Below are 26,289 nucleotides of genomic sequence, written 5' to 3' on the forward strand. Positions count from 1 at the left end.
GCCAAGCGTGGCCTCAGAGTCCCTGGTGGTGGCCAGGGCCGCTCTCCTCCGTCCACCTGGCCCCTGGAGTCTGTGTTTGCTCTTGGCCCTGACGTTTTGAGCCCTCAGTCCCTGCCAGACCCCTCCGTGACTTTCCGCTTCTGCAGCCCAGGTGCTTCCTCCGTGAACCGTGGTCCCCCAGCCTACTGGCCAGGACTGTCCTGACGGGAGATGTGGGGACAGCCGCACCAGAGCCGTGTGCCCAGGGGGCCCGGGCCTTCCTCTCCTCCTCGGGCACCGGCTAGCCCCAGCCCAGCCTCAGCTCTCCCGGCCAAAGCCCGGGGTTCCCGCTGAGGCGCTGCCCGTCTCCCCGTCCGTCCTGCCTGAGTGCAGGGCCCCTCGCCTCGCCTGCCTTCAGGGGATGGTGCCCCCACACAGCACCTCCGACGACCCCGATTTTATGGGGGTCAGAGCCCCGTTCATCATCTCCTAAGTCTAACGCCCGCCTCGAGGCCAGCGGAGGCCGACCCTCGGACAGGTGTGACCCCTGGGCCCCGCGGGATCAGGGCTCCCGGACGGAGGAGTTCCTGCCCCAGGGGACCCGCTCCTTCCTGGCCACTGTCCCAAGAGCCTCTAGTCAGCTCGCCCCATCTCAGCTGTGTCCACCCGGCCCCTCAGCCCAGGGCGGGCGAGACCCCTCTCTCTCTGCCCTCCTGGGGCCTCCCTCAGGCTGCCCCCTGTGTCCCTGGAGCCTGGTCACAGTCCCCGCCGAGCCCCCAAGCTCTTGCCTGGCCCTCCCGGCTGGGGCACGGAGCCCACAGCCTGGAGCCTGGGGCTTGGAGACGCCCCTAGTCAGCACCAGACTCTGGCCCGCACCCCAGCGTCTGACCCGCAAAGGGGAACAAGTCCCTGCATTCCTGGACCAAACCCCAGCCCCAGAGCCCGGATTGGCCCCGTCGGACGGTAGGACTCTGGAGGCTCCTGCTGGTTACCCCAAGACCAACCGGCCTCCCATCCCCACCCCACGGAGAAAGGTGGGGATCGGCCCTTAAGGCTGGGGGGACAGAGAGGAAGCCGCCCCCAGAGCAAGAGAAGTGACTTTCCCGAGAGAGCAGAGGGCGAGACAGGCCGGGGAAGGGCTGAGAGCCACTTACTCAGGACGGTGAGCCGGGTCCCGCCGCCGAAGACAAAACACAGTGACTGAGCCTCGGACCAAAACCCGCCGGGCCAGCACCTGGGGCCTGCCCCCCGGGGGGCTGCGCCAAGCGGGAACCTGCTTGGCGTGACGGGCACAGGGCTGCAGCCGCTGGGGCTGTGTCCGCGGGCTGAGGGGAGGTGTGGAGCCAGCCCTCCGGAGGCCGGGGCACGCCTGGGTGGGCTCATGTCCTGGAGGTGTCCCCCTGCCCAGCCCCCTGGCCGAGGCAGCAGCCTCACACGCCTTGGAGTCACCAAGCGTGTCCCCCTCACTCGGAGGCCGTCCTGGCCACCACTGACTCCTCAGCGCTGACGGAGACGCCGCGTCTGTGCGGCGCGGCAGAGGAGTACCGGGCTGGCTCGGACCTGCCCTGCCGCTCCTGGCCTCACTGTCAGGCCGCTGGGTGTTCCTTCTGCACCATTTCTCACAGTCCAGCCAGGCAGCTCCCTTCCTGGGTCTGTGGACACCAGAATATTCCTAAGGCCCCAAGTGGGGAACCCCTACCCTGTCTCCTCCACCCACGGAGATGCAGTTCAGTTCATTCTCTTTGATGAAGCCTTTCCTGCTGTCCCAGATCACTGTCTTTCTATACATCTGTTTCTCCATCCATCTGTCATCCAACATCATCCATCCATCCATCATCCATTCATCCATTATCATCCATCATCCATCCATCCATTATCATCCATGTATCTGTCATCCATCATCCATCCATCCATCCATCATTCATCTGTCTGTCCAACAATGGCCATCAAGCACCCGCCTACCAGGCCCTGTTTCACACGCTGGGACGTGGTGGGGGGAGCCCTCTCTCCCACCGCTATCCCTCCCTGAAGCTTCTCAGGTCGAGTCTAACAAGGTCCCTGTCCCGGTCAAGTCTGTGATCCCCCCGCAGCCCCCCAGTGCCCTTCCCCTCTCTCTGCTTCTGACCCACACTGTGCACTCGGACAACCACCCAGGGACCTTGCATCCCTATTCCCTTCCTGACCTCTCTTTTTGGCTCTGGATTTATACACATTCTGCCTCCCGGATGTGTCTCTGCTTGAGTGTCCCACAGACACCTCAGACTCTGCATCCTCCATCTAAACTGCTCCCAGTTCCTTGCAGATTTGGTCCCCTCATTGTTCTCAATGCGGTAGATTTCTCCCCAAGCCAGAGGCCTGGACTCATCCCGTAATGTTGCCCCTCATTGAGTCAGCCTCTGTGTCCTATCATAACAAAAAATACCCCTACAAATCTCAGAAAAACAGAACACCCAGATTGCACTGTAAGAGTTTATGATGACAAGAATCCTCAGGCCTTGCCAAATCTGATATTATCTCCTGACGCAGTTAATCTAAGTAGGAAGGTAACCCCTACTACACTGGGTCCAGCATCCTTTTAATTCAGCAGTGGAACTTTTTGGTCATGGTTGTATCTAAGGTATGCACATACGATTTTTGAAACAAAATTTAACAGAACAGCAATGTAAATTCAGCACTTATTTCTGATTAAAGAAAGCAAATATCCAGCCTTTTACTAAGTTAATTATCTAAGGACACACCCTCAACTTAATGAACAGTATCTCCTGAAACTTACAGCATGCCTCACAATTAAAGGCAAAACCACTTTAGAGGCCAGGGTTCCCACGCTCGCTTTTATTATTTAACATCTTCTACAGATTCAAGCCCACGAGATGAGCTGGGGGGAAGAGTGTGAATGTTAGGAAAGATGAGATAAAATTGGTTTTTGCAGGTGAGGGGCTAGTTTACTTTAAAAAAAAAAAAGCAAGCTCAAGATGAACTGAAGGACTATTAGCTAGTACGAGAGTTAACCTGTGATTGAATACAAGCAGGCGAGGCAAACGTCAGCAGGTTTCCTTCTATGCAGGCGGTAACCGCTGAAAATACGAAATGGGGGAAGCACTGACAATCTCGATAAAAGTTCTGTTGAAAAAGCCCTAGGGATAACCTTAACACGGAATGTACAAGATCTGTGAGGATAAAACATAGCGCAACCTGGTGAGCGGGCACAGCAGCAAAGGCCTCACATCCCCTCAAGCGAGCCCGTGAACTCCATGAAGTTACAAGCGCAACATCAAAGGAATAATTTTGAACTTCCCTGGTGGTCCAGTGGCTAAGACTCCAAGCTCCCAAGGCAGGGGGCCTGGGTTCGACCCCCGGTCAGGAAACTAGAACCCACATGCTGCAACTAAGAGTTTGCAAGTCGCGACTAAAGCTCCCGAGTGCCGCAGCTAAGACCCGGCGCAGCCAAATAAATAAATATTTAAAAAAAAAATCAGTGAACCAGTTCTCAAGTCCAACAGTAAGAATAATGGTGGAGTTCAGCTCAGTCGCTCAGTCGTGTCTGACGCTTTGTGACCCCACAGACTGCAGCACGCCAGGCCTCCCTGTCCACCACCAACTCCCGCAGCTTACTCAAACTCACGTCCATTGAGTCGGTGATGACATCCAACCGTCTCATCTCAATGGTGGCGAATAGACACAAATATTTTGACTGAGAATTATTCTCTAACAGGTACTGAAACACCCTGTAAAGCTACAATAATTAAAACATGGTGGAAGGGATGTGGGAATGGATGGTTAGAACCACAGAGAGGATGTGATAAGTCAGTAATTCAGCATTTGGTGAAAGCTGTGTTTGTATTCAACAAAGACAGGACGACCGGTTCCCCATTTGGAAAATATATAAGGATACATTTCTACCAACACAAAAATAAATTCAAGGCGAAGTAAAAACAAACACCAAAACAATAGAAGTACAGGAATAAAATAAAAAAATCAAAATAGAAATGTCTTTCCTATGCTTGCCGTGGATCACAAACACCATGAAGAAAAACAACCAATCTGACACGTAAAAATTAAAAAGGCTTGATGTTGAAAGACCCAATAAACGAAATTGGAAAACGGATCAGGCAAAAATATTTACCACATACATAATTAATGAGGGGTTACTATCCCAAATGGATGAAGAGTTTCTATAAACCTTAAAATACAACCAAACGAACGAAGAATAAAGCAGACAAAATTACAACTGGTACATTCACAGAAGAAATAAAATCAATCAATAAAAATATGAAAGGAAAATAAATTTCACCAACAAGCAAATAAACAAGCAGCAAACAGTTTTGTTCTCATTTTTGCTCTTCAGACGCGCAAAATAAAAACAAGATCCAAAAAAAAAAAAAAAAACAAGATCCAAATGTCACATTATTTGCGAGAATGGAGAGGAAAAAGCACTGTCATTCACTGCAGTGAACGGAAGCTAGAACAGTCACTTGGGAGGACCATTAGCGTCACCTATGAAAATTTCAAAGCCTGTTGTCTCTGACCCAGTATCCCATTTTTAGGCATCTTTCTGGGGAGATACAGCATACAAAGTACGGGCACATAGCTACGCACGTTTCCACGTAGCATCTTTTGTAATTTACATTTTTTAGTGGAAGCAACCTAAATATCCACTCATAGGGGAATGATTAAAGACAAGCTGCTTCATCCAGACTTTGAATTCACACAGAGCCATTCAGAGAACTTGGGGGATCCATGTGGGCTGATATAGAAAAATCTCAACAGACTGTTTGGAAAGACAGTTGCAGGCTCATAGGCAGAGTATGAGTCCATTTTGAAAAATAAAGCCCACCACCCATTAGCTGTGTGTGTGTGTTTTTAGGGACATACACGCCTAGGAGGAGGGCCAGAAGTGTACAGACCCACGTGACATTGTCTCTCGCTGGAGAATGGGTTTTAGGGTAAGATGTGTGGGGTTGGCGTGCAGAAACTCTCAATTTCTGCTTTATACATTTCTGTGCTCAATCTTTTTTTAAAAGTACACATTATTTTGGTATTAAAAAGCATTTTAAAAGATAAAATTTTATATATATCTTCTTGTGAACATTTTCATAACTATTTTTTATAGTTTATAATTTTATAATTATATTTCATACAATTATAACTTTATAATTTTATAAAATTATAAAGCAAAAATTAAGAATATCTGGTTAGAGACACATTATTGACATATTTCTATATTTTCTGACAAGCTTTTGAAAGTGCACACATGCTTTAAAAACCCACTTTTAGAAATATCATTTTGGAAGTTTGTGTTAAGATGCCTTACTATGGCTGTTCCATGCTGTGTTTCACCACACCCTTTCTGTTGGATATTTAGGTTATTTCCAGTTTTCTCCCATCATTAATAAGTTGAGTTTCTGGCCTGTAAACCTTTGGTCACATCTTTTTTATTGTTCCCCTGCCCCCAGATGAATTCTTAAAAGCGAAATTACACAATTTAAAGAAATATGCTTTCTTTTATGACTTGCAGCATTTTGCCGAAAAGGGTGTACAGTTTAGATTTTTATAGCCGGTTCATGACAGGGCCTGTTCCTCCCCGTCAGCCCTCTGACGATGCCACCGAAAATTCGCCTGCCGATTCCATAGGCCATCTCGGTGCCTGGTCACCGAGGACCGCCCCCCTGCTCTCCATCACCTTTCCACAGCTTCTCCTCCATCCTCTAACCTGACCTCACACCGGTCTCTGATCTGAAGCAATTTTTCCAGAGCACGAACTGGACTCTGAGAGCCCCGCACTTAAATCCCTCAATAGCTGCCCTGGATCCCGGGATAAAGGATGGGGTGGACAAGACCCCCGTAGCCTGTACCCCGCTCTCTCCAGCTCTGGAAGCTCCCTGCACGCCTGTGCACCCCTCTCTCCTTAGCCTCCCCCATCCCAGGTCAGTGTCCCACACCTGGACAGGACCCCTTGGTTCAGGCTTGGCCCCATTAGACACTTAGGAACCTTGCTGAGAAGCTGTCCTCCTTGGGGGAGACCGAGCCGAGCCCTCGCTTCCTTCTCTGGACGCCTTGCAGACTTGCCCCTTCTCTTGGACTGTTTTCTTAAAACACGGGACACTCTGGTGTCTGTCTAGTCCCGGGATTTCTACAATCCTGAGACTTCGCCCGTGTGCTGTGTGACCTTGGGGAGCTTGCCTCACCTCTCTGGACCTCTGTCCCCACCTGTAAGAAGGGGAGGAAGGCAGACCTGCCTTGTGGAGCCGCTGCCCCCCAAAATGATGAGTGCCTTCTGGGTATGTCCTGCCCCCGTTGCGCTGTGTCTGCCCTGCTCAGAGGGCCGGGGTGAGGCAAGAGGGACACCAGCCATGGGTGCAAAATCTCAGGGGCGCCAAAAACTCCATGAGGTGAATAATATTTCAATACAATATTAAAAAATAAAAACCAACACAAACAAAGGCACACTAGGCCAAGTGTCAACGCCGTAAGTAGAGCCACTGTCTGCTCAGGCCCCTTCTCTCCAGCTGGCTTTCCCTTCTCGTTCCCCGCCCCTGCAGGCATTCACCCCTGGGTCCCGTCGGAGGGAAGCCCCACTTCCTGCACCACGACTCCCCTGGCCCTTACCTGTCCCACAGGCTCCACGGGCTCTTTCCTGCCGGGGCTTCCACGCGCGGGGCTGTGTTCCAAGGCGTCGCCGTTGGGGGCAGCAGGCCGTGGGCGCCCACCGCCAGGCCCAGCAGGATGAGAGGCCAGGGCTGCCTGGGGACACCGTGCTGACCCCTGAGGGCCTCACGGGCCCCCTGGCCCGGCCTGGACCTCATGTGCCCCCAGGGCCCAGGGCACCTTGGGCAGACGTGCTGGTGTGGGCTCCTCCTTGGAGGGGGTTGAAAGTGCCTCCGCTTCCCCTTGCTGGCAGGGGCCGTTCCGGTGCGCCCTGTCCCAGGGGCCCCGTCCTCTGCCAGGGCCTTCTGTCCCTGCCCCCAGCACGGCCCCCTCCCCCAGGGCCGGTACTGGGGGGGCCTCTCCCGGGGGGAGGTCTCTGCCAATGGCTCTGCTGTGGTTCCAGGGCTCAAGGGCTTCTCACTAAAGCCCACCCACCAGCCCCGCCCCACCCCGGGCCCTGGCTCTGCACACCAGGTCTGTTCCGCTTCTCTGCTCTGCGAGGTTGTCTCGTGGCCCTAGAGAGGCCGTGAAGGGCTGGGGTCCCGGTGCTGTCAGGACTCTGGGTGTAGGAAGAACTCCACGTGGCAGGTTGCACGCTCCTGCTCATCGCGGCCAGCACCTACCCTCCGGCTTGCCAGTTGCTTCAGTTCTGTCATTCATTCAGTCGTGTCCGACTCTTTGCGACCCCATGGACCGCAGCACACCAGGCCTCCCTGTCCGTCACCAACACCCAGAGTTTACTCAAACTCATGTCCATTGAGTCGGTGATGCCATCCAACCATCTCATCCTCTGTTGTCCCCTTCTCCTCCCCCGTTCGATCTTTCCCAGCATCAGGGTCTTTTCCAATGAGTCAGTTCTTTGCATCAGGTGGCCAAAGTATTGGAGTTTCAGCTTCAGCATCAGTCCTTCCCATGAATATTCAGGATTGATTTCCTTTAGGATTGACAGATTGGGTCTCCTTGCAGTCCAAGGGACTCTCAAGAGTCTTCTCCAACACCACAGTTCAAAAGCATCAATTCTTCAGCACTCAGCTTTCTTTATGGTCCAACTCTCACATCCATACATGACTACTGGAAAAACCATCACTTTGACTAGATGGACCTTTGTGATCCAGTTGCTTAGGTCCACTTAAGTCCAGCTCTGCAGCCCTCCAAGTTCTCTATTTCAGCAACTCTGGGGAAGGACCCCAAAGGCACTCTTCTGGAAGGGACCTTTCAGACATGTCTGGCCCTCATATTTTGAGGCTGATACTCCTTAACGTTCCTGCTACATTTGGTGAAAATCGGTCCAGCCTGTTCCATGGGATGTGGTATCAGACGCACAGCCTGGGACTTCAGTTCCTTCACATAGATAGCATGCTGGGAGACAGTGTCTGTGGATCTCTGCGTTTCTGCACGTCTCAGGAGCAAGGACACGCATCGCCTTTGTCATGGATTGTCTTTGGATGTTTGTGGAATGAGAAACCCTGGAAGGTAGAGCTGGCATCTCCCTCCGGAGCTGAGCAGACTTGGGCCCCCAGCTTGGCCGTGTGGGTGTGTCCTGGCTCCTTTGCATCACCCCGTCGGGCTCAGAGAACCACTGCTTGGACCACGCTCGTGGCCCGACCGCCGCTCTGGCTGAGTGATAAGCTGGCCTTTGTCTCCGGCCCAGCATCTCGGGTCTGCCCGCATCAGTGCAATTGTGGCAGCCTCACAGTTTAACTGGCAGGCAGGATGACCTCCCAGACCCTCCACAGCTCTCGATAATGACAATAATGACGATGATGAGCGGGGAAGGAGGGGGCGAAGTGGATGGCAGGGATCAGAACCTCACGGTTTGACCAAACTCATAAAGCAGTTTTGGAGAAACCCCAGGCTGCCTGGTCCATGCTGAGGCTGGGCTGCACACACACATCCCTGGCCTTGGACACTGGCCAGCACTGAGCAGTAAGGGGGTGCGGGTGCCCTAACAACTGCCATGTAGCTATGGGGGAGCCCCGAGGGGCCCCAATCCAGTCCAACTTCTCCCCACCGTGGTGCTTCGCTTACCCCAGCCTGGGACCTGTGCTCCTCACATCTTGGGGGCTGGGTCCTGCCTCCTACCCCCGGGGTCCCAGGCGGAAGCTGCTTCGTCCCAGCCCCCCCATGTGGATGTGACTCTCCCCACTGCCCAGGGCCTGGAGGCTGCAGAGGCCCCCCGGGACAGCCCCAGGTTTCGGGGAGAAAAAGGGACTGTCCCTGAACTCGGCGCGTGACTCCAGCTGCCCCCCTTCCCCCACCCTGCACCTGCCCAGGCCTCGGGGCCCACTCCACCGCAGACCACTTCCTCCTGCGGGGGCTGCGGTCGGAAATCCAAGTCTGGCTAGACCCCGGGGGACCCTCGGGGGAAGGGCAGGGCCTTCCCAGCCCATGCAGCTGCAGCCCTGGCCACGCCACTCAGGCCTGCCTACACCCTGCCGAGCTGAGCACGGCTCAGAGCTGGATTCCAGCTGGCTCAGAGATGTCAGGGTCCAGCTGTCCTGCTGGGTGGACCCCCTTCCCAGGGCCTCTTGCTCCTCTGCACCCCCGCCCCGCCCACCTCCCCTGGACTGGAGGGGTTGTCGTGTCCAGTCACTTCTGTCTGCTCCTGCCCACTCTCCACCCCGCAGGCCCCAGAGACCCCACCTGTGGCCACTGAGGACCCCTGTCTCCCAGGCCCAGGCCGCCCCCAGCTCCCCGCTTTCCTCCTCCCCAAAGTCAAGCCTGGCGGATCCATCTCTTAAGTGCCTCACTGTTGGGGCTTGGAGCGTTTGAGGTGGAGTGGGGGACAAAGGGTCGTCTGGAGGTGTGACCAGGTTTCTGGAATCAGGGTCTGGCTCTTTGGTTCCTGAGCCCCCTCTGAGGGGTCCCCGGGAACCCTGAAGACCCCGGCTCCTCTGGTGATCCTGGGGGTGCAGAAGTTCCCCCACCCTGAGCTGTCTTTCAGCAAATGGGGAGAGAGTCCTGAGGCTTCTGGAGACGTGACAGACTCCCCCACCTGGCAGTCCCTTCTGCGGATGAGGAAACAGAGGCACAGAGAGGGAGAGTTTCTTTCCTAAGACACACAGCAACTTGATGTAAAGACGGTGTCCTGGGACTTACCAGCACCAGCCGGAAACCTGGGAGGACCAGGCTTTTTGGGACATGGCGGTGGGGTGGGGTCCAGCCTGGAACTTGGGAGCTCTGGGAAATTTCCCTCCCTTAAACAGATGGGGAAACAGTGGAAACAGTGACTGACTTTATTTTTTTGGACTCTAAAATCACTGCAGATGGTGACTGCAGCCATGAAATTAAAAGATGCTTGCTCCTTGGAAGGAAAGTTATGAGCAACCTAGACAGAATATTAAAAAGCAGAGACATTACTTTGTCAACAAAGGTCCGTCTAGTCAAGGCTATGGTTTTTCAAGTGGTCATGTATGGATGTGAGAGTTGGACCATAAAGAAAGCTGAGGGAAAAAGAATTGATGCTTTTGAACTGTGGTATTGGAGAAGACTCTTGAGAGTCCCTTGGACTGCAAGGAGATCCAACCAGTCCATCCTAAAGGAAATCAGTCCTGAATATTCATGGGAAGGACTGATGTTGAAGCTGAAACTCCAATACTTTGGCCACCTGATGTGAAGAACTGACTCATTGGAAAAGACCGTGATTCTGGGAAAGATTGAAAGCGGGAGGAGCAGGGGACGACAGAGGATGAGACGGTTAGATGGCATCACTGACTTGATGGACATGAGTTTGAGTAAACTCTGGGTGTTGGTGATGGACAGGGAGGCCTGGCGTGCTGCAGTTGGTGGGGTCACAAAGAGTCAGACACGACTGAGCGACTGAACTGAACTGAACGGAGTGGACGGGCCTGGTAGTGGGCAGCAGAAACCCGCTGTAGAGGGAGACACTGCCCAGAAAGTGTGGAGCTCAGACACAGGACAGGAGAGACCTGGGGGTGGGGGGGGGTAGGCGGCTCCAGTGGAGGAGTTGGTGGGGGAGGGGGCAGGGGCTGGCCTCCGTCTTCCTGGCACCCCTGGAACTCCTGGCACCCCGACCAGTCCTAGGGTTGGGGGTACTTAAGATGAGTCACATCAATACATGTCAGAGCCTGACTTCACTTACTATTTCGATGCTTTATTGATCCGGATTGGGGGAGTGGGGCAGGAACTTAATTTCAATTCTAAAACCTATTGCATTAGATATTTCTCTCTCTCTCTTTTTTCTTTTTTAAATTTGGCCATGTCTTGTGACTTGTGGGATCTTCGTTCCCCGACCAGGGACTGAACCGGTGCACCCAGCAGTGAAAGTGCTAACCGCTGGATAGCCAGGGAGGTCCCGGAATATTGTTTTCCTTGATGACTGGGTTTTGGGACACTTCCTGGGCCAGAGGGGGCGAGGCCAGCAGCGCCCGCCTCTCCTGGCCGGGTGGGTTTATATTACTATCTGGTGGGTAGCTCTTATTTTCCAGGTCCTTTCCGAAGGTCTGGACCGACACCTGGGAGGGACACACTCCTGTCACGAGGAGACCCTACTTTGGCGGCGGGTGGTTTTGCAGCAGCTGCCGCTCCCGTAACTGTCCCCCCGGCAACTAGCAGCTCGGTGAGTCCTCCTGGGACCCCCGGACGGTGGTTCAGACTGACACATTCTCACATCCTTGTTCTGGTCACAGGAAATGCTTCGCCCGATGGCTAACAATGCCAAGGTGATTTATATTTGATTCTTACTTCATTATTCTAAACGCCAAACACCTAAACACCCTGACGTTTATTTCTCACTATCCGTGGTGGCCAACAGTACCTGTTGCTAATTCAAGAATGATAAGTAGCCTGGTGACTTATCTTGGTTTTAAAGAGTTTTTATAAATGTAGGTAAAGGAACATAGACGATCTACATCATTTTAATGTTGATTTCACTAGACAGACACATCCTTTAATTTTCAGTGATTTTATGATATTCCTCAAAATGCACATTAATGTGTTTGTATGTACCAACGCAATGGGAAGGCTTCTAACAGAACTTGGTCGGAACGGGGCGTCTGGCAGGGAGGACTAGCTTTGCTAGTTAGATCACATGGTTAGACTCTTCCATCGACTAAATGATTCAAGTCAGCAGCCTCAAGTTTTGGAGGAAGCATATACTGAAAGCAGCAGTCCTTTTTGGCTCCAGGGACAAGGGTGGGAGATGGTTTCAGGATGGTTCAAGTGAACTACATTTATTGTGCACCTTATTTCTCTTATTATTACAACAGCTCCACCTCAGATCTCAGGCATTAGATCTTAGAGGCTGGGGACCCTTGACTTAGAGCACACGACAAGATGCAAGCATTTTTCTCATAAGATACCGGATTGGCAAAGGTGCATTAAAATGACCCGTGCAGGCCTGCTAAGTCATGTCCGATTCTTTCGACCCTGTTGACTATAGCCTGCCAGGCTTTTCTGTCCCTGAGATTTTCCAGGCAAGAACACTGGAGTGGGTTGCCATTGCGTTCTCCAAGGGATCGTCCCAACCCAGGGATGGAACCCACGTGTCTTGTCTTGTCTGCATTGGCAGGTGGGTTCTTTACCAACTGTGCCACCTGGGAAGCATTGAGATGACAGATATTTAAAATTTCCTCAGTCTTTAAAACTATGTCTTCTTCTACAAGGGGCCTCTTAAGTGAAGATTTAAGCAGGAAGCTCTGCTCAAGCTTTCTTGGTGTTTACCCCTGAAACGGAGAAAGTGAACAAGTGGCCCGGTGACGCCTCTCAGCAGGTGGTTTCTTGAAAAGCTGCCTCTGGGGCGGGGCCAGCTTGCAGGTTTCCCCCAGTGGATGGGACAGTGAACCCTCATCTCAGACGATCCGGAGGTGCATCTGGCCCCCACTCGAATCCTCTTGAAGTCAGGTGGTGTACAATGCTTTGCTTTCTGCAAAATCAAAAGAGTATGAAATGGAGCTGTCAGCTGATAAATCATTCAGAGAAACAATTTCTGACCATCCAGCATGAATCATTTTTGGCACCTAACCAGGAAGGAGTTCATAGCAGGGAGTGACACTCTATTACAAAGCTCCTATTTATGGAACTGAAGTTTCTCCAGGTTTGTTGTAGAAACGAAAGCCAGAACAGCATTGTTGACAATGCTAGACCTACTTCTAGAGGTAAAGAAACAAAGAAGGTGAAGTTGCTCAGTCGTGTCTGACTCTGCAACTCCATGGGTGTCTGACTCTGCAACTCCATGGGCTGTAGCCTACCAGTCTCCTCCAGGCCAGAATACTGGAGTGGGTAGCTGTTCCCTTCTCCAGGGGATCTTCCCAACCCAGGGATCAAACCCAGCTCTCCCGCATTGAGGGCAGATTCTTTATCAACTGAGCCACAGGCAAAGCCCCTAGAGGTAAAAGTAAATTATGCTAATTGATGGATCCATGAATCAACACTAGTTGATAATTATTTATAAGGATTTCAGGACTTCCCTGGTGGTACAGTGGATAAGAATCTGCCTGCCAGTGTGGATTTGATCCCGTCCAGGCAGAGCCCACCTGCCACAGAGCAACAAAGCCCATGTGCCTCAACTACTGAGCCCGAGTGCCTAGGGGCTGTGCTCCCGACAAGAGACGACTCCAGGCTGAGAAGCGAGAGTCGCCCCGCTGGCCACAGTTAGAGAAAGCCCACCCAGCAACAAAGACCCTGGGCAACCAAAAACTAAAAATAAGTAAACGAGCTGTAAAAATAAAGATTTCAATCCATTTATGTCATTTGAGTCAAACTCTGCTACTAATAGGGTAATAACTCAAGGTAGGAGAAAACTTTTAGCACTTAAAATCACGGTGCTATTGAAAAATTTTTAAATGATTGTATGTTGTTCTGACAGAGATGTATGGCAGGGTATTGAATGAGAATTTTGGGTATGAAAATGCATGAGCATAAGTCCATTCGATACGTCTACATCTCCATTCCTGCCCTGGAAATAGGTTCATCTGTGCCATTTTTCTAGAGTCCACATGTATGCGCTATCATGTGATATTTGTTTTTCTCTTTCTGACTTACTTCACCCTGGGTGACAGAATCTAGGTCCACCCATATCTCTACCAATGACCTTATTTTGTTCCTTTTAGTAGGTGAGTAATACTACATTGTATATATGTACCGCATCTTTTAAAAAAAAATTTATTTAATTTTTCTCTTTTTTGTTTTCTAAATGATGAAAATATAACAACACATTTAGAAGAGACTTGGAAAACAGAGAACAAGTTTACATATAGTTCCACCATATATTACAAATATTTTTTAAGTAGATAAATTAAGATTTTTAGTTGGAGTTTCAACATCAAGCTCTCAAAAATTAATAGAATGAATATGCAGAGAAGTAGAAGGATAGTGTAGACCTGAAAAGCACTATGAACCAATTCAACCTAATTAAGATTTATACACAACAGTGTATTTTTTAAATTAATTTTTTAATTAATTTAAATTAATTTTTCCACAACAGTGGATCCAAATTCTATTCACTTTCCCATAGACTATAAACGAGGAGACAATGGAACATATCCAGGGACACAAAACGAGGTGCAAAAGTTTAATTGTTTAAAGGAACCGAAATCACAGAGTCTGTTCTCTTATCACTGTGGAAATACGTTAGAAATCATATCAAAAGCTATTTGGAAATAACCCACATATTTTGTAGTGCAATGTGACATTCATCAAGAGAGATCTTTGCGTTAACTACTGAAAGCCTCAATAAAATCAGGAGACTGAAAAAATAGAGGGTGATTGCAGAGAAGAAAACATTTGAATGAGAAGTTAATATCAAAATGAGCAATTAATATCAAAGATACTTTAAAACAATCTCATGTATTTGGAAATGAAACGCCCACTTTTAAATGATGGGTGTATCTAAGAAGCCATAGCAAGGAAAGTTAGAAAATATTTATAACAGAATAAAAATGACAAGAGAATTTGCCAGAATTTGTTGCCAGCAGCTGAAGCTGCTCAGTGCGACTAGATATAACGTGCGTCACATCCTCTTTACTCGTTCGTCTGTCGCTGGACACTTAGATTGCTTCCATGTCTTGGCTATTGTCAACAGTGCAGCTTTGGGGACACCGAGGGCGAAGGGGAGGGTGGGATGGATTGGGAGAGGAGGCCTGACGTATACACACTGCCTTGGATAAAACAGCTGGCTAGCGGGAGCCTGCTATAAAGCACAGGATCTCAGCGCGGTGCTGTGAGGACCCAGTCGGGTGGGATGGGGAGGTGGGAGGGAGGCTCCGGAGGGAGGGGATGTACGTATTGCATTTGCCTTCTGCTGAGTTGCCTCAGTCGCGTCCAGCTCTCTGTGACCCCATGGACTGTAGCCTGTCAAGCTCCTCTGTCCATGGGATTCTCAAGGCAGGAATACTAGAGTTGGCTGCCATGCCCTCCTGAGGGTACGTAAAACTAATTCACGTTGTTGTACAACAGAATCCAGTGCAACATTGTAATGCAAATATATTCCAATAAAAAATGTTTTTAAAAAAGAAAATATACAAGCAGACCAAAGGTAGTAAGAGATGTGGAATGAAAACACGTCTAAGGAGCAGGAAAGATGAATGTTATAGAAGAATTTTTAAGGAGAATGGTTAGCAAGTCATGATAATTTTTAGCTTCTGAGGAATATACTTAAAGGAGTGGTGTGAACATTTTACAGAAGTTCTGATGAAAATGTTCAGATGTCAGGTTACAAAGGGGCAGGCGTCCTGGGGAGCCCGGTTCTTAGAGGGTTTGGGGTGACGGGGGTGGGGGGGCTGGGCTGCAGTCCCGCACCCTGTCCTCCCAGGGAGGCCCCGGGTCTCAGCGCTGGACGATCAGGTAGGCTGACCAGAATGGCTGCCCGACTCAGGGGCCACCAGCAGCCACCAGCAACTGACAATTTCCTGCCTGCTCCTGGAATCTTCCCACCACTCCTGAGAGACGCTGAGCATGGACTGGGGACACGGCTGTCCTAGGACTCAGCCGGCATAGGGGACCCTCTGGCCCAAGGCTGCTGGTGGCAGCCCCCAGGACCTGGGACCCACTGTCCACTTGCCGCTGCTAAGCAGGATGAGCAGAGGCCCTGAGCGCACAGAGAGACCCGGGCCTCAGCGTGACCTGCAGCTGCTCAGAGGAGGCCGGAGCGCGGGCCAGGCAGCCGGTGTGTGTCTCCCTTCCCATCGGCTGGTGACATGTGGGCACTGCTGTCCCACACCTGACAGTGATAGTCGGCCTCGTCCTCGGCCAGGGTCCTGCTGATGGTCAGGGTGGCCGTGCCCCCCGAGCTGGTGCCAGAGAACCGGCCAGGGATCCTGAGGCCTGCATGCTATTCACATAGATGACCCGCACAGGGCCTGGCCCGGCTTCTGCTGGTCCCACTGATCATTTTCACTTCCAATGCTGCTCCCCCCACACGTGATCCTGCCCGATGTCCCGGGGTCACTGACACCGAGGGTGACTGAGTCAGCTCGTAGGAGGACACAGAGCCTGTAGGAGAGAAAAGGAGAGGTGGCTGGAGGTGGAGAACCTCGGGGCAGAATCCCCCTGCCTCACCCAGATTAAGTGCCTAAGAGTCTTTGGGACCCAGGGCTCTCCCGGCCCTCAGTGTCAGCCCCCCTGGGCCGTGGTCCTGGTGGACGGAGTCTCTGAGGAAAGGAGACCCCCCTCCCCTTTCTCTGGCAGGCGCAGCCCTCAGGGCTGACCCAGCAGTGAGCACAGCGGGGGCATTTCGGCCCCTCCAGCTGCCCACCCTAGGCAGGGCCAGGAAATACGCTGGCCCCGAGGTCAGCGCCCGCTGAGCTCAGAGTCAGGGCCAGGCCTGTCCCCAGGTCCTGGGCTGGGGTGCGTGGACCCTGGGGCTCACCTGTGCAGTGAGCCAGGAGGCGAGGAGGAGGGGGTCCAGGCCATGGCGGAGGCGCCCCGAGTCTGTTCGCCAGTCCCAGGCTGGGCAGGGCTCCTCCCAGCCCCAGTCTTCTCCCCTTGCTGCTGGGGATGCCAATCAGCCCCAGCCCAGGGTGCTGCCTGCAGCCGTGTGGTCAGAGAGGCTCAGCCCAGGAACATGGGGGAGGGCCGCCCTGCACACTCCCCTCAGCCCGGGGCTCCTCCTGCACCTGCTGGTCTCAGGGTCTGGGGGGACAGCTCCACCCCAGATTGGGTCCTGGCCCGCCTCCTGGGAGAGAAGCCCTTGTCACTGAGAGCTCAGAGCTGGAGACTGTATTTTCCAGGAAACCTGAGGCCTTTGCACCGAAGGATCCTGGGCTCTGCCATGAATGTGGCCAGAGTCACGGTGGAGATCTCGGGGTTTCCAGGAAGCCAAGTCCTTCTTCTGCTCCATCCTGGTTCAGGGGAAGGACCTTAATTTCATCCAGGACTTTGAAGTGTCTCATCCTTCACTGTTTTTAGGGGCAGTGCACATGTGGGTCTGGTTCTAGCTCCACCTCCAGAACTGTTAAGGGAAGGTTCTTCTGACCCTTCAGGTCCCCCGGACGGTGAGCCTCACCAGGCCCACGCCACAGGTGACGCACAGCTGCAGGGCCCAGCCCAGACACAGCTCCCGAGTGACGGAGCCACGGATCACACTGCTCCTCTGCCATGAGCACGGGGAGTTCTGAAAGGTCCCCTGAGGTCCTGTCCTGTCCACCCTTGGCCATGAGGTCCCGGGCAGCCGGTGGGTGCTGGGCCTCAGCGTCGCCATGTGTGGTCTGGGCCATCGACCGATCATGTGCTCAAAGGAATGACTAGGTGTAACAAAGAACACTGGCTGCAAATTATAAAAACACCTCATGTGACATATATGCATACTAAACAGTTATTTCTTTGCCTGCATCGGGTGGCATGCAGGATCTTTATTTGCAACCTGTGGGATGCAGTTTCCTGAGCAGGATTGAACACGGGCCCCCTGCACTGGGAGCTCAGAGTCTAGCCACTGGACCACCAGGGAAGTCCCGGAAATACGGTTTTAAAAGTTGCCTTCAGTTACTGGGGAAACGCAGGAATACAAATAGTGTTTCTAATTAAGACAAATAAATCTCTTGGCTCTGTGTTCCTGGAGCGGACAAGAGAGGAAACTGTGGGGCCCAGCCCCCTGGGGAGAGATGGGGAAGGAGGAGCTTGTCCTCCAGGAAGGACAGAGGCTGTCAGTGCAAGCGAAGAGCGTGGAGTCTGTGCATCCTGACGGGACGACACCACAGAAAGCCGGCCCCTGTCCTTCAGGGGTGAGGTGTGGGTACCCAGCCCTGCGTGGGGACCTGACGCCCAGGTCTCCTCAGCTCCAGGTGCGGGGCTGAGGGACTCTCTGCTGCCCCCGGTGGCCACTCTGCACGGACTGCGGAAGGGGCCGGAAGTCCTCAGTCCCGGTGCAGATTCAGAACCCACTGCCCACGTGGTCATTCCCTGGGCCTTGACTCCTGGTCCCACGGGAGGACCTGCTGCTCTCTTCATGCCCTCAGACTGCCTCAGTGTCAAGCTTCGGGTCTCAGGTCACCTGTGAGATGATGAGCAGACCTGTTTGGAGGAGGAGGCCCAGGGCTCCACCTGCGGCATCCCTGTGTTGCCCCCTTTGTGACATTAAGTCTCCAAAACACAGACTGTCTTTCTATATGATTTGCTCTTATTTAACTTGATCACCAGATGCTTTGTAACTCTCTGTAAACAGGTCTTATCTCTCAAGTTAAGCTGATTCCTTGGATACTATTGTTAATGGAATTGTTTGCTGGTGCATCCAAACCCAGATGATTTTTGCATCTGAATCTTGAGCCCTGATGCATTTCTGAATTCGTTATGAGTAAGTTTTTGTGGGCTTTTGAAATTTGTCTATATTGTATTATGTGCGCAGAGAATAGAGACCCTTTGATTTCTTCCTTCCAGTTTAGATGGCCATTATTTCTTCCTCTTGCTCAGTTGCTGTGACTAGAATTTCCAGGACAGAGTTCACTGGCAGTGGGGACGCTTTCAGTCTGCACATGGAGTGTGATGTATGCTGTGGGTTTTTCATAAATGCCCTTCACTGGGTTGAGATAAATTCTTTCTACACAGAATCTTCTGGTGTCTTGTTTCTCTTTTTCCTTTGGTCATGAAAAGATGTTAGATATTGTCAAATATTTTTCTGCACCATTTGTGATATTTAATGTTTTTTCTCTTTAATTTGTTTCGGTGGTATACTCATGATTGATTGTCTTAGGTTGAACCACCCTTGCATTCCTGGGGGTGAATGTCACTTGGATTTTGATACATTTTTTTGGATTAAGTTGGCTAATACCTTAAAAGATTTTTTCTTGTATATAAGGCATTGGTGGCTTCATTTTCTTTTCTTGTAGTGTCTTTATTGGTAAGCATAATTCCAGCTTTATGGAATGAACTAGAGAGTATCCTTCCTCCTCTACTGTTTGAAAGATTTTGATAAAGATTAGTGAGTAATTCCTCTTTCAATGGTTGGTGTAATTACCATCTGTCCTCCCTGGTGGCTCAGAGGTCAAATATCTGCCTGCCAGGCAGCAGACCCCATGCATAGGGGGCGACTAGAGTTCAGTCTCTGGATTGGGAAGATCCCCTGGGGAAGGAAAAGGCTACCACCTCCAGTATTCTTGCCTGGGATATCCCATGGACAGAGGAACTGGCAGGCTGCAGTCCATGGGATACAAATAGTCAGACATGACCTGGCAACTAAACAAGAGTAAGAATTCGTAGCCACACCAAGACATGAGTGTAATGCCTCCCTGCTAAGAAATGCATCCGGAGACAGCCAGTCACAAACAGGAGGTGGTCTTCACAGCTCCCTGCTCCTGACCTCTGGTCATCACGTAAATTCCTTGCTTTGCTTCCACTTCTTTCCAGCTCCTGATGGTGGAGCGAGTGCTCCTGAGACCGTCCCATTTGTTGCTAACCATCAAATGTATTTTTACTCAACTAAAACCCCACATAATAAAAAATACCAAGCCTTTCTTTTAAAAAGGAAAAAAAAACCAAACACCACATTGGGCATATGTCTTCCTTTGCCTGTCTTTAAATGAGACCTGAGTTCTACATTTCACACCGTTGTCAAGAAAACACAATGGAGCCTGGTCCTGGGAACCCTAAATCCATTCCTGACCCCCCTGTGCAGAGCCTGCCTGAAGGGCCGAGAGGAGGGGCTGCCTGGGGGGCTCATCTCCGGGGGAACCGGGCCAGGCCTGTCGCTGCTGAGTCCACAGTCCTCCCGGGGCTGGCGGAGAGTGTGAGCAGGATGGGAGGGTTTTTGTCTCACTTCCCCGTCTGTCTGTGTCACTGTGAGTACCAACACTACTGACATCAGCTGACTGACAGTAATAGTCGGCCTCGTCCTCAGCCTGGGCCCCGCTGATGGTCAGGGTGGCTGTGTCCCCCGAGTTGGAGCCAGAGAACCGGTCAGGGATCCCTGAGGCCCGCTCACTATTTCCATAAATGACCTTCACAGGGGCCTGGCCCGGCTTCTGCTGGTACCAGTTAGCACCAAGAAATGCTAAATTGTCTCCCTGGCAGGTGATGCTGGCCGTCTGTCCCAAGGACACGGACACCGCAGGCGGCTGAGTCAGCTGAGAAGTGACCACACGAGCTGGAAGAGAGCAGAGAGTGAGTGTGGGAAGAGGGTCTCCTCCTGGGCCCCCACTCACCCTGCGGCAGCCTCTGTGCTGAGCTGAGGTTCAGAGCCAGCCTGAGACCTGGTCACTTGGGGGCCGAGCCTGGGGGGCCGCACCTGTGCAGAGAGTGAGGAGGGGCAGCAGGAGAGGGGTCCAGGCCATGGTGGACGCACCCTGAGCTCTGCCTCTGAGCCCGCAGCAGCGCTGGGCTCTCCCAGCCCCTTTATTCCCTCTCAGAGCTTTGAGGGGGGCAGCGAGGGTTGGCTTTATGCAAATCCAGCCCCTGGGGCCCCTCACTGAGAGGCAGGGTCAGCACACCGTCAGCCCTTGTCTGTTCCCCGCTTCCTCCTCGGCTTCTCACGTCTGCACATCAGACTTGTCCCCAGGGACGGAGGTCACTGTCACCTTCCCTGTGTCTGACCACATGCCCGCTGTCCCAAGCCCCCAGGCCTGTGGTCTCCCCTGGGCTCCCCAGCGGGGCGGTCAGCCTGGCAGCGTCCTGGCCGTGGACTGAGGCACGGCGCCCTGGGGTTCACTGTGGATGGGACCCTCAGAGGTGGTCGCTGTGTCCTGAGCGGATGGCCTGTCCCGTCCTGACTTCCTGCCCAGCGCTGATCCTTGGACACCTGTGGACCCGCAGGCCTGGTTCCCCTGAAGCTCCCCTTGGGCAGCCCAGCCTCTGACCTGCTGCTCCCGGCCGCGCTCTGCTGCCCCCTGCTGGCCAGGCCGCGTGCTGCCTCTAGTAGAGCTCTGATTTCTCAGCATGACTGTGATTACTGTCTTCAGTTCAGTTCAGTCTCTAAGTCCTGTCTGACTCTTTGCGACCCCACGGACTATACAGTTCATGGAATTCTCCAGGACAGAATACTGCAGTGGGTAGCCTTTCCCTTCTCCAGGGGACCTTCCCGACCCAGGAATCAAACTGGTGTCTCCTGCCTTGCAGGCAGATTCTTTACCAACTGAGCTATCCTGAGCTGAGTGTAATTATTCTCTTCATTTCTGTTCAGTCCCTCAGACTTGTCTGACTCTTTGCGACCCCATGGACTGCAGCTCATCAGGCCTCCCTGTCCATCACCAATCCCCAGAGTTACTCAAGCTCATTTCCATCGAGTCGGTGACGCCATAACCATCTCATCCTCTTCGTCCCCTTCTCCTCCGTCCTTCAATCTTCCCCAGCATCAGGTCTTTTCCAAAGAGTCAGTTTTTTACATCAGGTGGCCACAGTATTGATCTCAGCTTTAGCATCAGTCCTTCCAATGAATATTCAGGACTGGTTTCCTTTAGGATGGACTGGTTGGATCTCCTTGAAGTCCAAGGGACTCTCAAGGGTCTTCTCCAACACCACAGTTCAAAAGCATCAATTCTTTGGTGCTGAGATTCTGTATAGTCCAGCTCTCACATCCACACATGTATACTGGAAAAACTAAAGCTTTGACTAGACGGACCTTTGTTGGCAAAGCAATGTCTCTGCTTTTTAATATGGTGTCTAGGTTGGTCTTAAATTTTCTTCCGAAGAGCAAGTGTCATTTAAATTCATGGCTGCAGTCACCATCTGCAGTGATTTTGGAGCCCCCCAAAATAAAGTCTGTCACAGTTTCCATTTCTTCCCCATCTATTTGCCATGAAGTGATAGGACCAGATGCCATGATCTTAGTTTTCTAAGTGTTGAGCTTTAAGCCAACTTTTTCACTCTCCTCTTTCACTTTCATCAAGAGGCTCTTTAGTTCTTCTTTGCTTTCTGCCATAAGCGTAGTTGTCATCTGCATATCTGAGGTTATTGATATTTCTCCCAGCAAACTTGATTCCAACTTGTGCTTCTTCCAGCCCAGTGTCTCTCATGATGTACTCTGCATATAAGTTAAATAATCAGGGTGAAAATATACAGCCTGGACGTTCTCCTTTTCCTATTTGGAACCAGTCTGTTGTTCCATGTCCACTTCTAAGTGTTGCTTCCTGACCTGCATATAGGTTTCTCAAGAGGCAGGTCAGGTGATCTGGTATGCCCATCTCTTTCAGAATTTTCCACAGTTTATTGTGATCTACACAGTCAAAGGCTTTGGCATAGTCAATAATGCAGAAGTAGATGCATTTCTGGAACTCTCTTGCTTTTTCCATGATCCAGTGGATGTTGGCAGTTTGATCTCTGGTTCCTCTGCCTTTTCTAAACCCAGCTGGACCATCTGGAAGTTCACAATTCACACACTGTTGAAGCCTGGCTTGGAGAATTGTGGCACTACTTTGCTAGCATGTGAGATGAGTGCAATTGTGCAGTGGTTTGAGCATTCTCTGGCATTGCCTTTCTTTGGGATTGGAATGAAAACTGACCTTTTCCAGGCCTGTGGCCACTGCTGAGTTTTCCAACTTTGCTGGCATATTGAGTGCATCAATTTAACATTATCATCTTCTAGGATTTGAAATAGCTCAACTGGAATTCCATCACCTCCACTAGCTTTGTTTGTAGTGATGCTTCCTAAGGCCCCCCTGACTTCATATTTCAGGCAGTCTGGCTCTAGTGAGTGATCACACTATTGTGATTATCTGGGTCATGAAGATCTTTGTGTATAGTTCTTCTTAGGAACAGATTTTATGATCTCCATCCTTTTATCTCATTATATCTAGAGAAGCACTAACTGCCTTCATGGTGGCATCAGATCCTCATGACTAACAAGAAAGCTTTTGTAAAACAGTGCTTAATGGTATGGAACTCCCCCTTCACCAGAACCTTACATACTGACTTTTCCCCACTGCCCCAGATACCTCTCAGAGCTCTCTGAGATGCTGCCTCCCAGGCTGCAGTCCTCATTTTGCCCCAAATAAAACTTAACCTGCAACTCTCAAGTTGTACATCTGTGTTTAGCTGACAATACAAATATAAAGGAAATTTTAAATTAAATACAACCCATGGGGAGAAATCCAAACATCTGAGGGAGAGGGACAGGGAGAGAAAGGAGAGAAGGAGGAGGAGAGGAGAGAAGCAGAGGAGGGCGGCAGGGAGACAGAGGGGAGGACACTGAGGAGGAGGGGAGGAGGGGGGGGGGGGAGGGGAGGGGAGGGGAGGGAGGGGAGGGGGAAGGGGGGAGGGGAGGGGAGGGGGGACAGGAGGGGAGGGGAGCGGAGGGAAGGGGAGGGGAGGGAGGGGAGGGGAGGAAGGGGAGGGGACAGAGAGGCCAGAGTTCCTCAGAGTCTGGACTCACAGCCCAGGTCCACGGGTGTGTCCGGAAGCAGGGGAGAGCCCGAGCCAGGCCGGACAGAGCTGCGTCTCCAGGCCTCGTGGCCATGACCCGGAGCGGTGTGGTCAGCCCCCTGACCCCAGCCTGGCCCTGCTGGTCGTGGGGAGCTGTGATCCTGGACACAGTGTCTGAGCGTCTGTCTGAAATCCCTGCGGAGGCGCCACTCAGGACGGACCTGCCCGGCCCCACCTGGATCTGCAGGTCCAGGCCCGAGTGGGGCTTCCTGCCTGGAATCGAGCAGCTGGAGGGGTCTGCACCCCAGCAGTGGAGAGGCCCCAGGAGTGCTCAGAGCTGCCGGGGGCAGACAGAGCTGCTCTGAGACCCAGGGCTCGGCTCCAAGGGGTCCCCTGAGGTGTCTCCTGGCCAGGGTCAGAGCTGGGATGAGCATGTGGTCTGAGTCGGACTTTCAGAGCTGGTGGCTGCATCCCTGCGGACAGAGGGCTGGGTCCTAACCTGGGGGTCAGAGGGCAGGACGGGAGCCCAGCTGTGACCCCTGGGGACTGGCCTCCTCTGTGGTCTCCCCTGGGTGGTCACAGCATCCCCTGGACATGCACTGGGAGGAGGACAGCTGGGGCCCTGCTGTCAGGAGGGATTTCAGGAGGCCAGACTCAGGGGAGGAGACTCTGACCTGCCCGGGTTATGACTGAGTTTTGGGGGTCCTCCTGGAGGCTCTGGCCCTGCAGGCCATGCAAGGTCATCTCTAGTGGAGCAGGACTCCACAAGACTGATGAACTGAATCCTCTAGGATTGGCGTGACTGTGAGGGGGCAACATTCTAGGACCAACAGGGTGCTCAGGTAGCTGGCACTGGGTCCAGTGGCAGCGGGCAGGGCACTCAGGGCCGACTAGGGGTCTGGGGCATTCGATGGTGCCCACGGCACTGGGTCTTCCATCAGAATCCCAGACTTCACAGGGCAGTTTCAGGGATGAGGTCAGGACTTGAGGGCCACAGAGAGGTGGCCATGGCCTAGACAAGCCCATCACAGAGAGATCAGGGGCTGTGATAGGATGGGTGTGTCTGTGTCACTCAGGCCCTGTTTCCCCACATCAACACCAAGGTCCTGCCAGCCCATCGTCCACTGCGGACCCCCCTGTACAGAGCCTGCCTGGAGAGCCACAGGAGGGGCCGCCTGGGGGCTCAGCTCTGGGGGAACCGGGCCAGGCCTGTGCCTGCTGAGTCCACAGTCTCCCGGGGCTGGAGGAGAGTGTGAGCAGGACGGGAGGGTTTGTGTCTCACTTCCCTGCCTGTCTGTGTCACTGTGAACATTGTAACTGCCGCTGTCCCACGACAGACAACAGACAGTAATAGTCGGCCTCATCCTCGGCACGGACCCCGCCGATAGTCAAGATGGCTGTTTTGCCTGAGCTGGAGCCAGAGAACCGGTCAGGGATCCCTGAGCGCCGCTTACTGTCTTGATAAATGACCAGCTGAGGGGCCTGGCCTGGTTTCTGCTGGTACCACTGAGTATATTTTTCATCCAGGAGGTCCCCTGAGCAGGTGATCTTGGCCATCTGTCCCAAGGCACTGACACTGAAGTCGGCTGGGTGAGTTCATAGGAGACCGCGGAGCCTGGAAGAGATGGGGGAGACGGGATGAGAAGGAAGGACCCCTTCCCTAGGCATCCCACCCTGAGGCTGTGCCTGGACTGTGCTCTGGGTTCGGGGCACGCCGAGCCCCGGGGTCCTGTGGGGCCTGAGCCTGCGGGCAGGGCCGGGGGGCCGCACCTGTGCAGAGAGTGAGGAGGGGCAGCAGGAGAGGGGTCCAGGCCATGGTGGACGCGCCCTGAGCTCTGCCTCTGAGCCCGCAGCAGCGCTGGGCTCTCCCAGCCCCTTTATTCCCTCTCAGAGCTTTGAGGGGGGCAGCGAGGGTTGGCTTTATGCAAATCCAGCCCGTGGGGCCCCTCACTGAGAGGCAGGGTCAGCACACCGTCAGCCCTTGTCTGTTCCCCGCTTCCTCCTCGGCTTCTCACGTCTGCACATCAGACTTGTCCCCAAGGACGGAGGTCACTGTCCCCTTCCCTGTGTCTGACCACATGCCCGCTGTCCCAAGCCCCCTGGCCTGTGGTCTCCCCTGGACTCCCCAGCGGGGCGGTCAGCCTGGCAGCGTCCTGGCCGTGGACTGAGGCACGGCGCCCTGGGTTTCACTGTGGATGGGACCCTCAGAGGTGGTCACTGTGTCCTGAGGGGATGGCCTGTCCCGTCCTGGCTTCCTGCCAAGCGCTGATCCTTGGACCCCTTGGACCCGCAGGCCTGGTTCCCCTGAGCTCCCCTTGGGCAGCCCAGCCTCTGACCTGCTGCCCCTGGCCACGCTCTGCTGCTGGAGGAAATCAGGGCAGCCGCTCCCCTCAGGCAGGTCACCCCAAGGCCCCTGGCACCAGAGAGGGTGTGGACCTGGGAGTGCAGCCCTGCCTCTGGGCCAGCTGTGACCCCTGGCCTGCCCAGCCCACACAGAGGGGACACCTGCTCCATGAAGTCTCTGCTCTAACCCTGTCTCAGGGCGGGAAGGGCTCTGCTGTCCCTTTGGCTTTCTCAGTGGGGTGGAGAGTCCAGGATAACTCTAGCTGTAAACTGCAAGGTTCCAGCAACATGTGCGATCCCCCAGGGACCCAGGGTTCCTTGTATTGGTCCACCAAGGTTGGCACTAGTCCCACCCCAGGAGGGCAGTTAGCCAATGGGGTTCCTGGCAGTTGAGTTCATTTAAGAGCTTACATCATTTTTATCATCACATCTTCATCACCAGTATCATCACCATCATCACCATCTCCGTCATCTCTTCTCTCTCTTTTTTTTATGTCATCACACAATCTCACACCCCTCAGAGTTTGCATTGGTAGCATTTTCAGTTTAGCATAGTGTGCCTTTTTTTTTTTTTAAGGAAAC

General features: G+C 52.9%; 1 protein-coding gene, 1 long non-coding RNA gene, 1 pseudogene and 2 gene segments (V, D, J or C); 1 reads left to right on the forward strand and 4 right to left on the reverse strand.

The window, feature by feature from the left end:
- LOC122693629 overlaps positions 1-26,289 on the reverse strand; it is a 463,707-nt gene that overhangs the window by 12,244 nt on the left and 425,174 nt on the right.
- LOC122693636 overlaps positions 1-26,289 on the reverse strand; it is a 209,797-nt gene that overhangs the window by 10,500 nt on the left and 173,008 nt on the right.
- Positions 1-26,289, reverse strand: part of LOC122693633 — a 415,920-nt pseudogene that overhangs the window by 5,893 nt on the left and 383,738 nt on the right. The gene's annotated exons all lie outside the window — the stretch shown is intronic.
- LOC122693634 (immunoglobulin lambda-1 light chain-like) overlaps positions 1-26,289 on the reverse strand; it is a 473,571-nt gene that overhangs the window by 626 nt on the left and 446,656 nt on the right. The window contains exon 3 of the mRNA XM_043901240.1: positions 1,134-1,171. Coding sequence (XP_043757175.1) covers positions 1,134-1,171 — 38 coding nt within the window. The remainder of the gene's footprint in view (positions 1-1,133; positions 1,172-26,289) is intronic.
- LOC122693640 lies at positions 1,129-24,982 on the forward strand. Its single transcript, XR_006340955.1, has 4 exons — positions 1,129-1,175; positions 19,856-20,045; positions 20,735-20,739; positions 24,876-24,982. It is a non-coding gene; the product is annotated as an uncharacterized LOC122693640 (long non-coding RNA).

Source organism: Cervus elaphus, chromosome 5 (assembly GCF_910594005.1).
Source record: "Cervus elaphus chromosome 5, mCerEla1.1, whole genome shotgun sequence".
In the NCBI taxonomy this organism is placed as follows: Eukaryota; Metazoa; Chordata; class Mammalia; order Artiodactyla; family Cervidae; genus Cervus; species Cervus elaphus.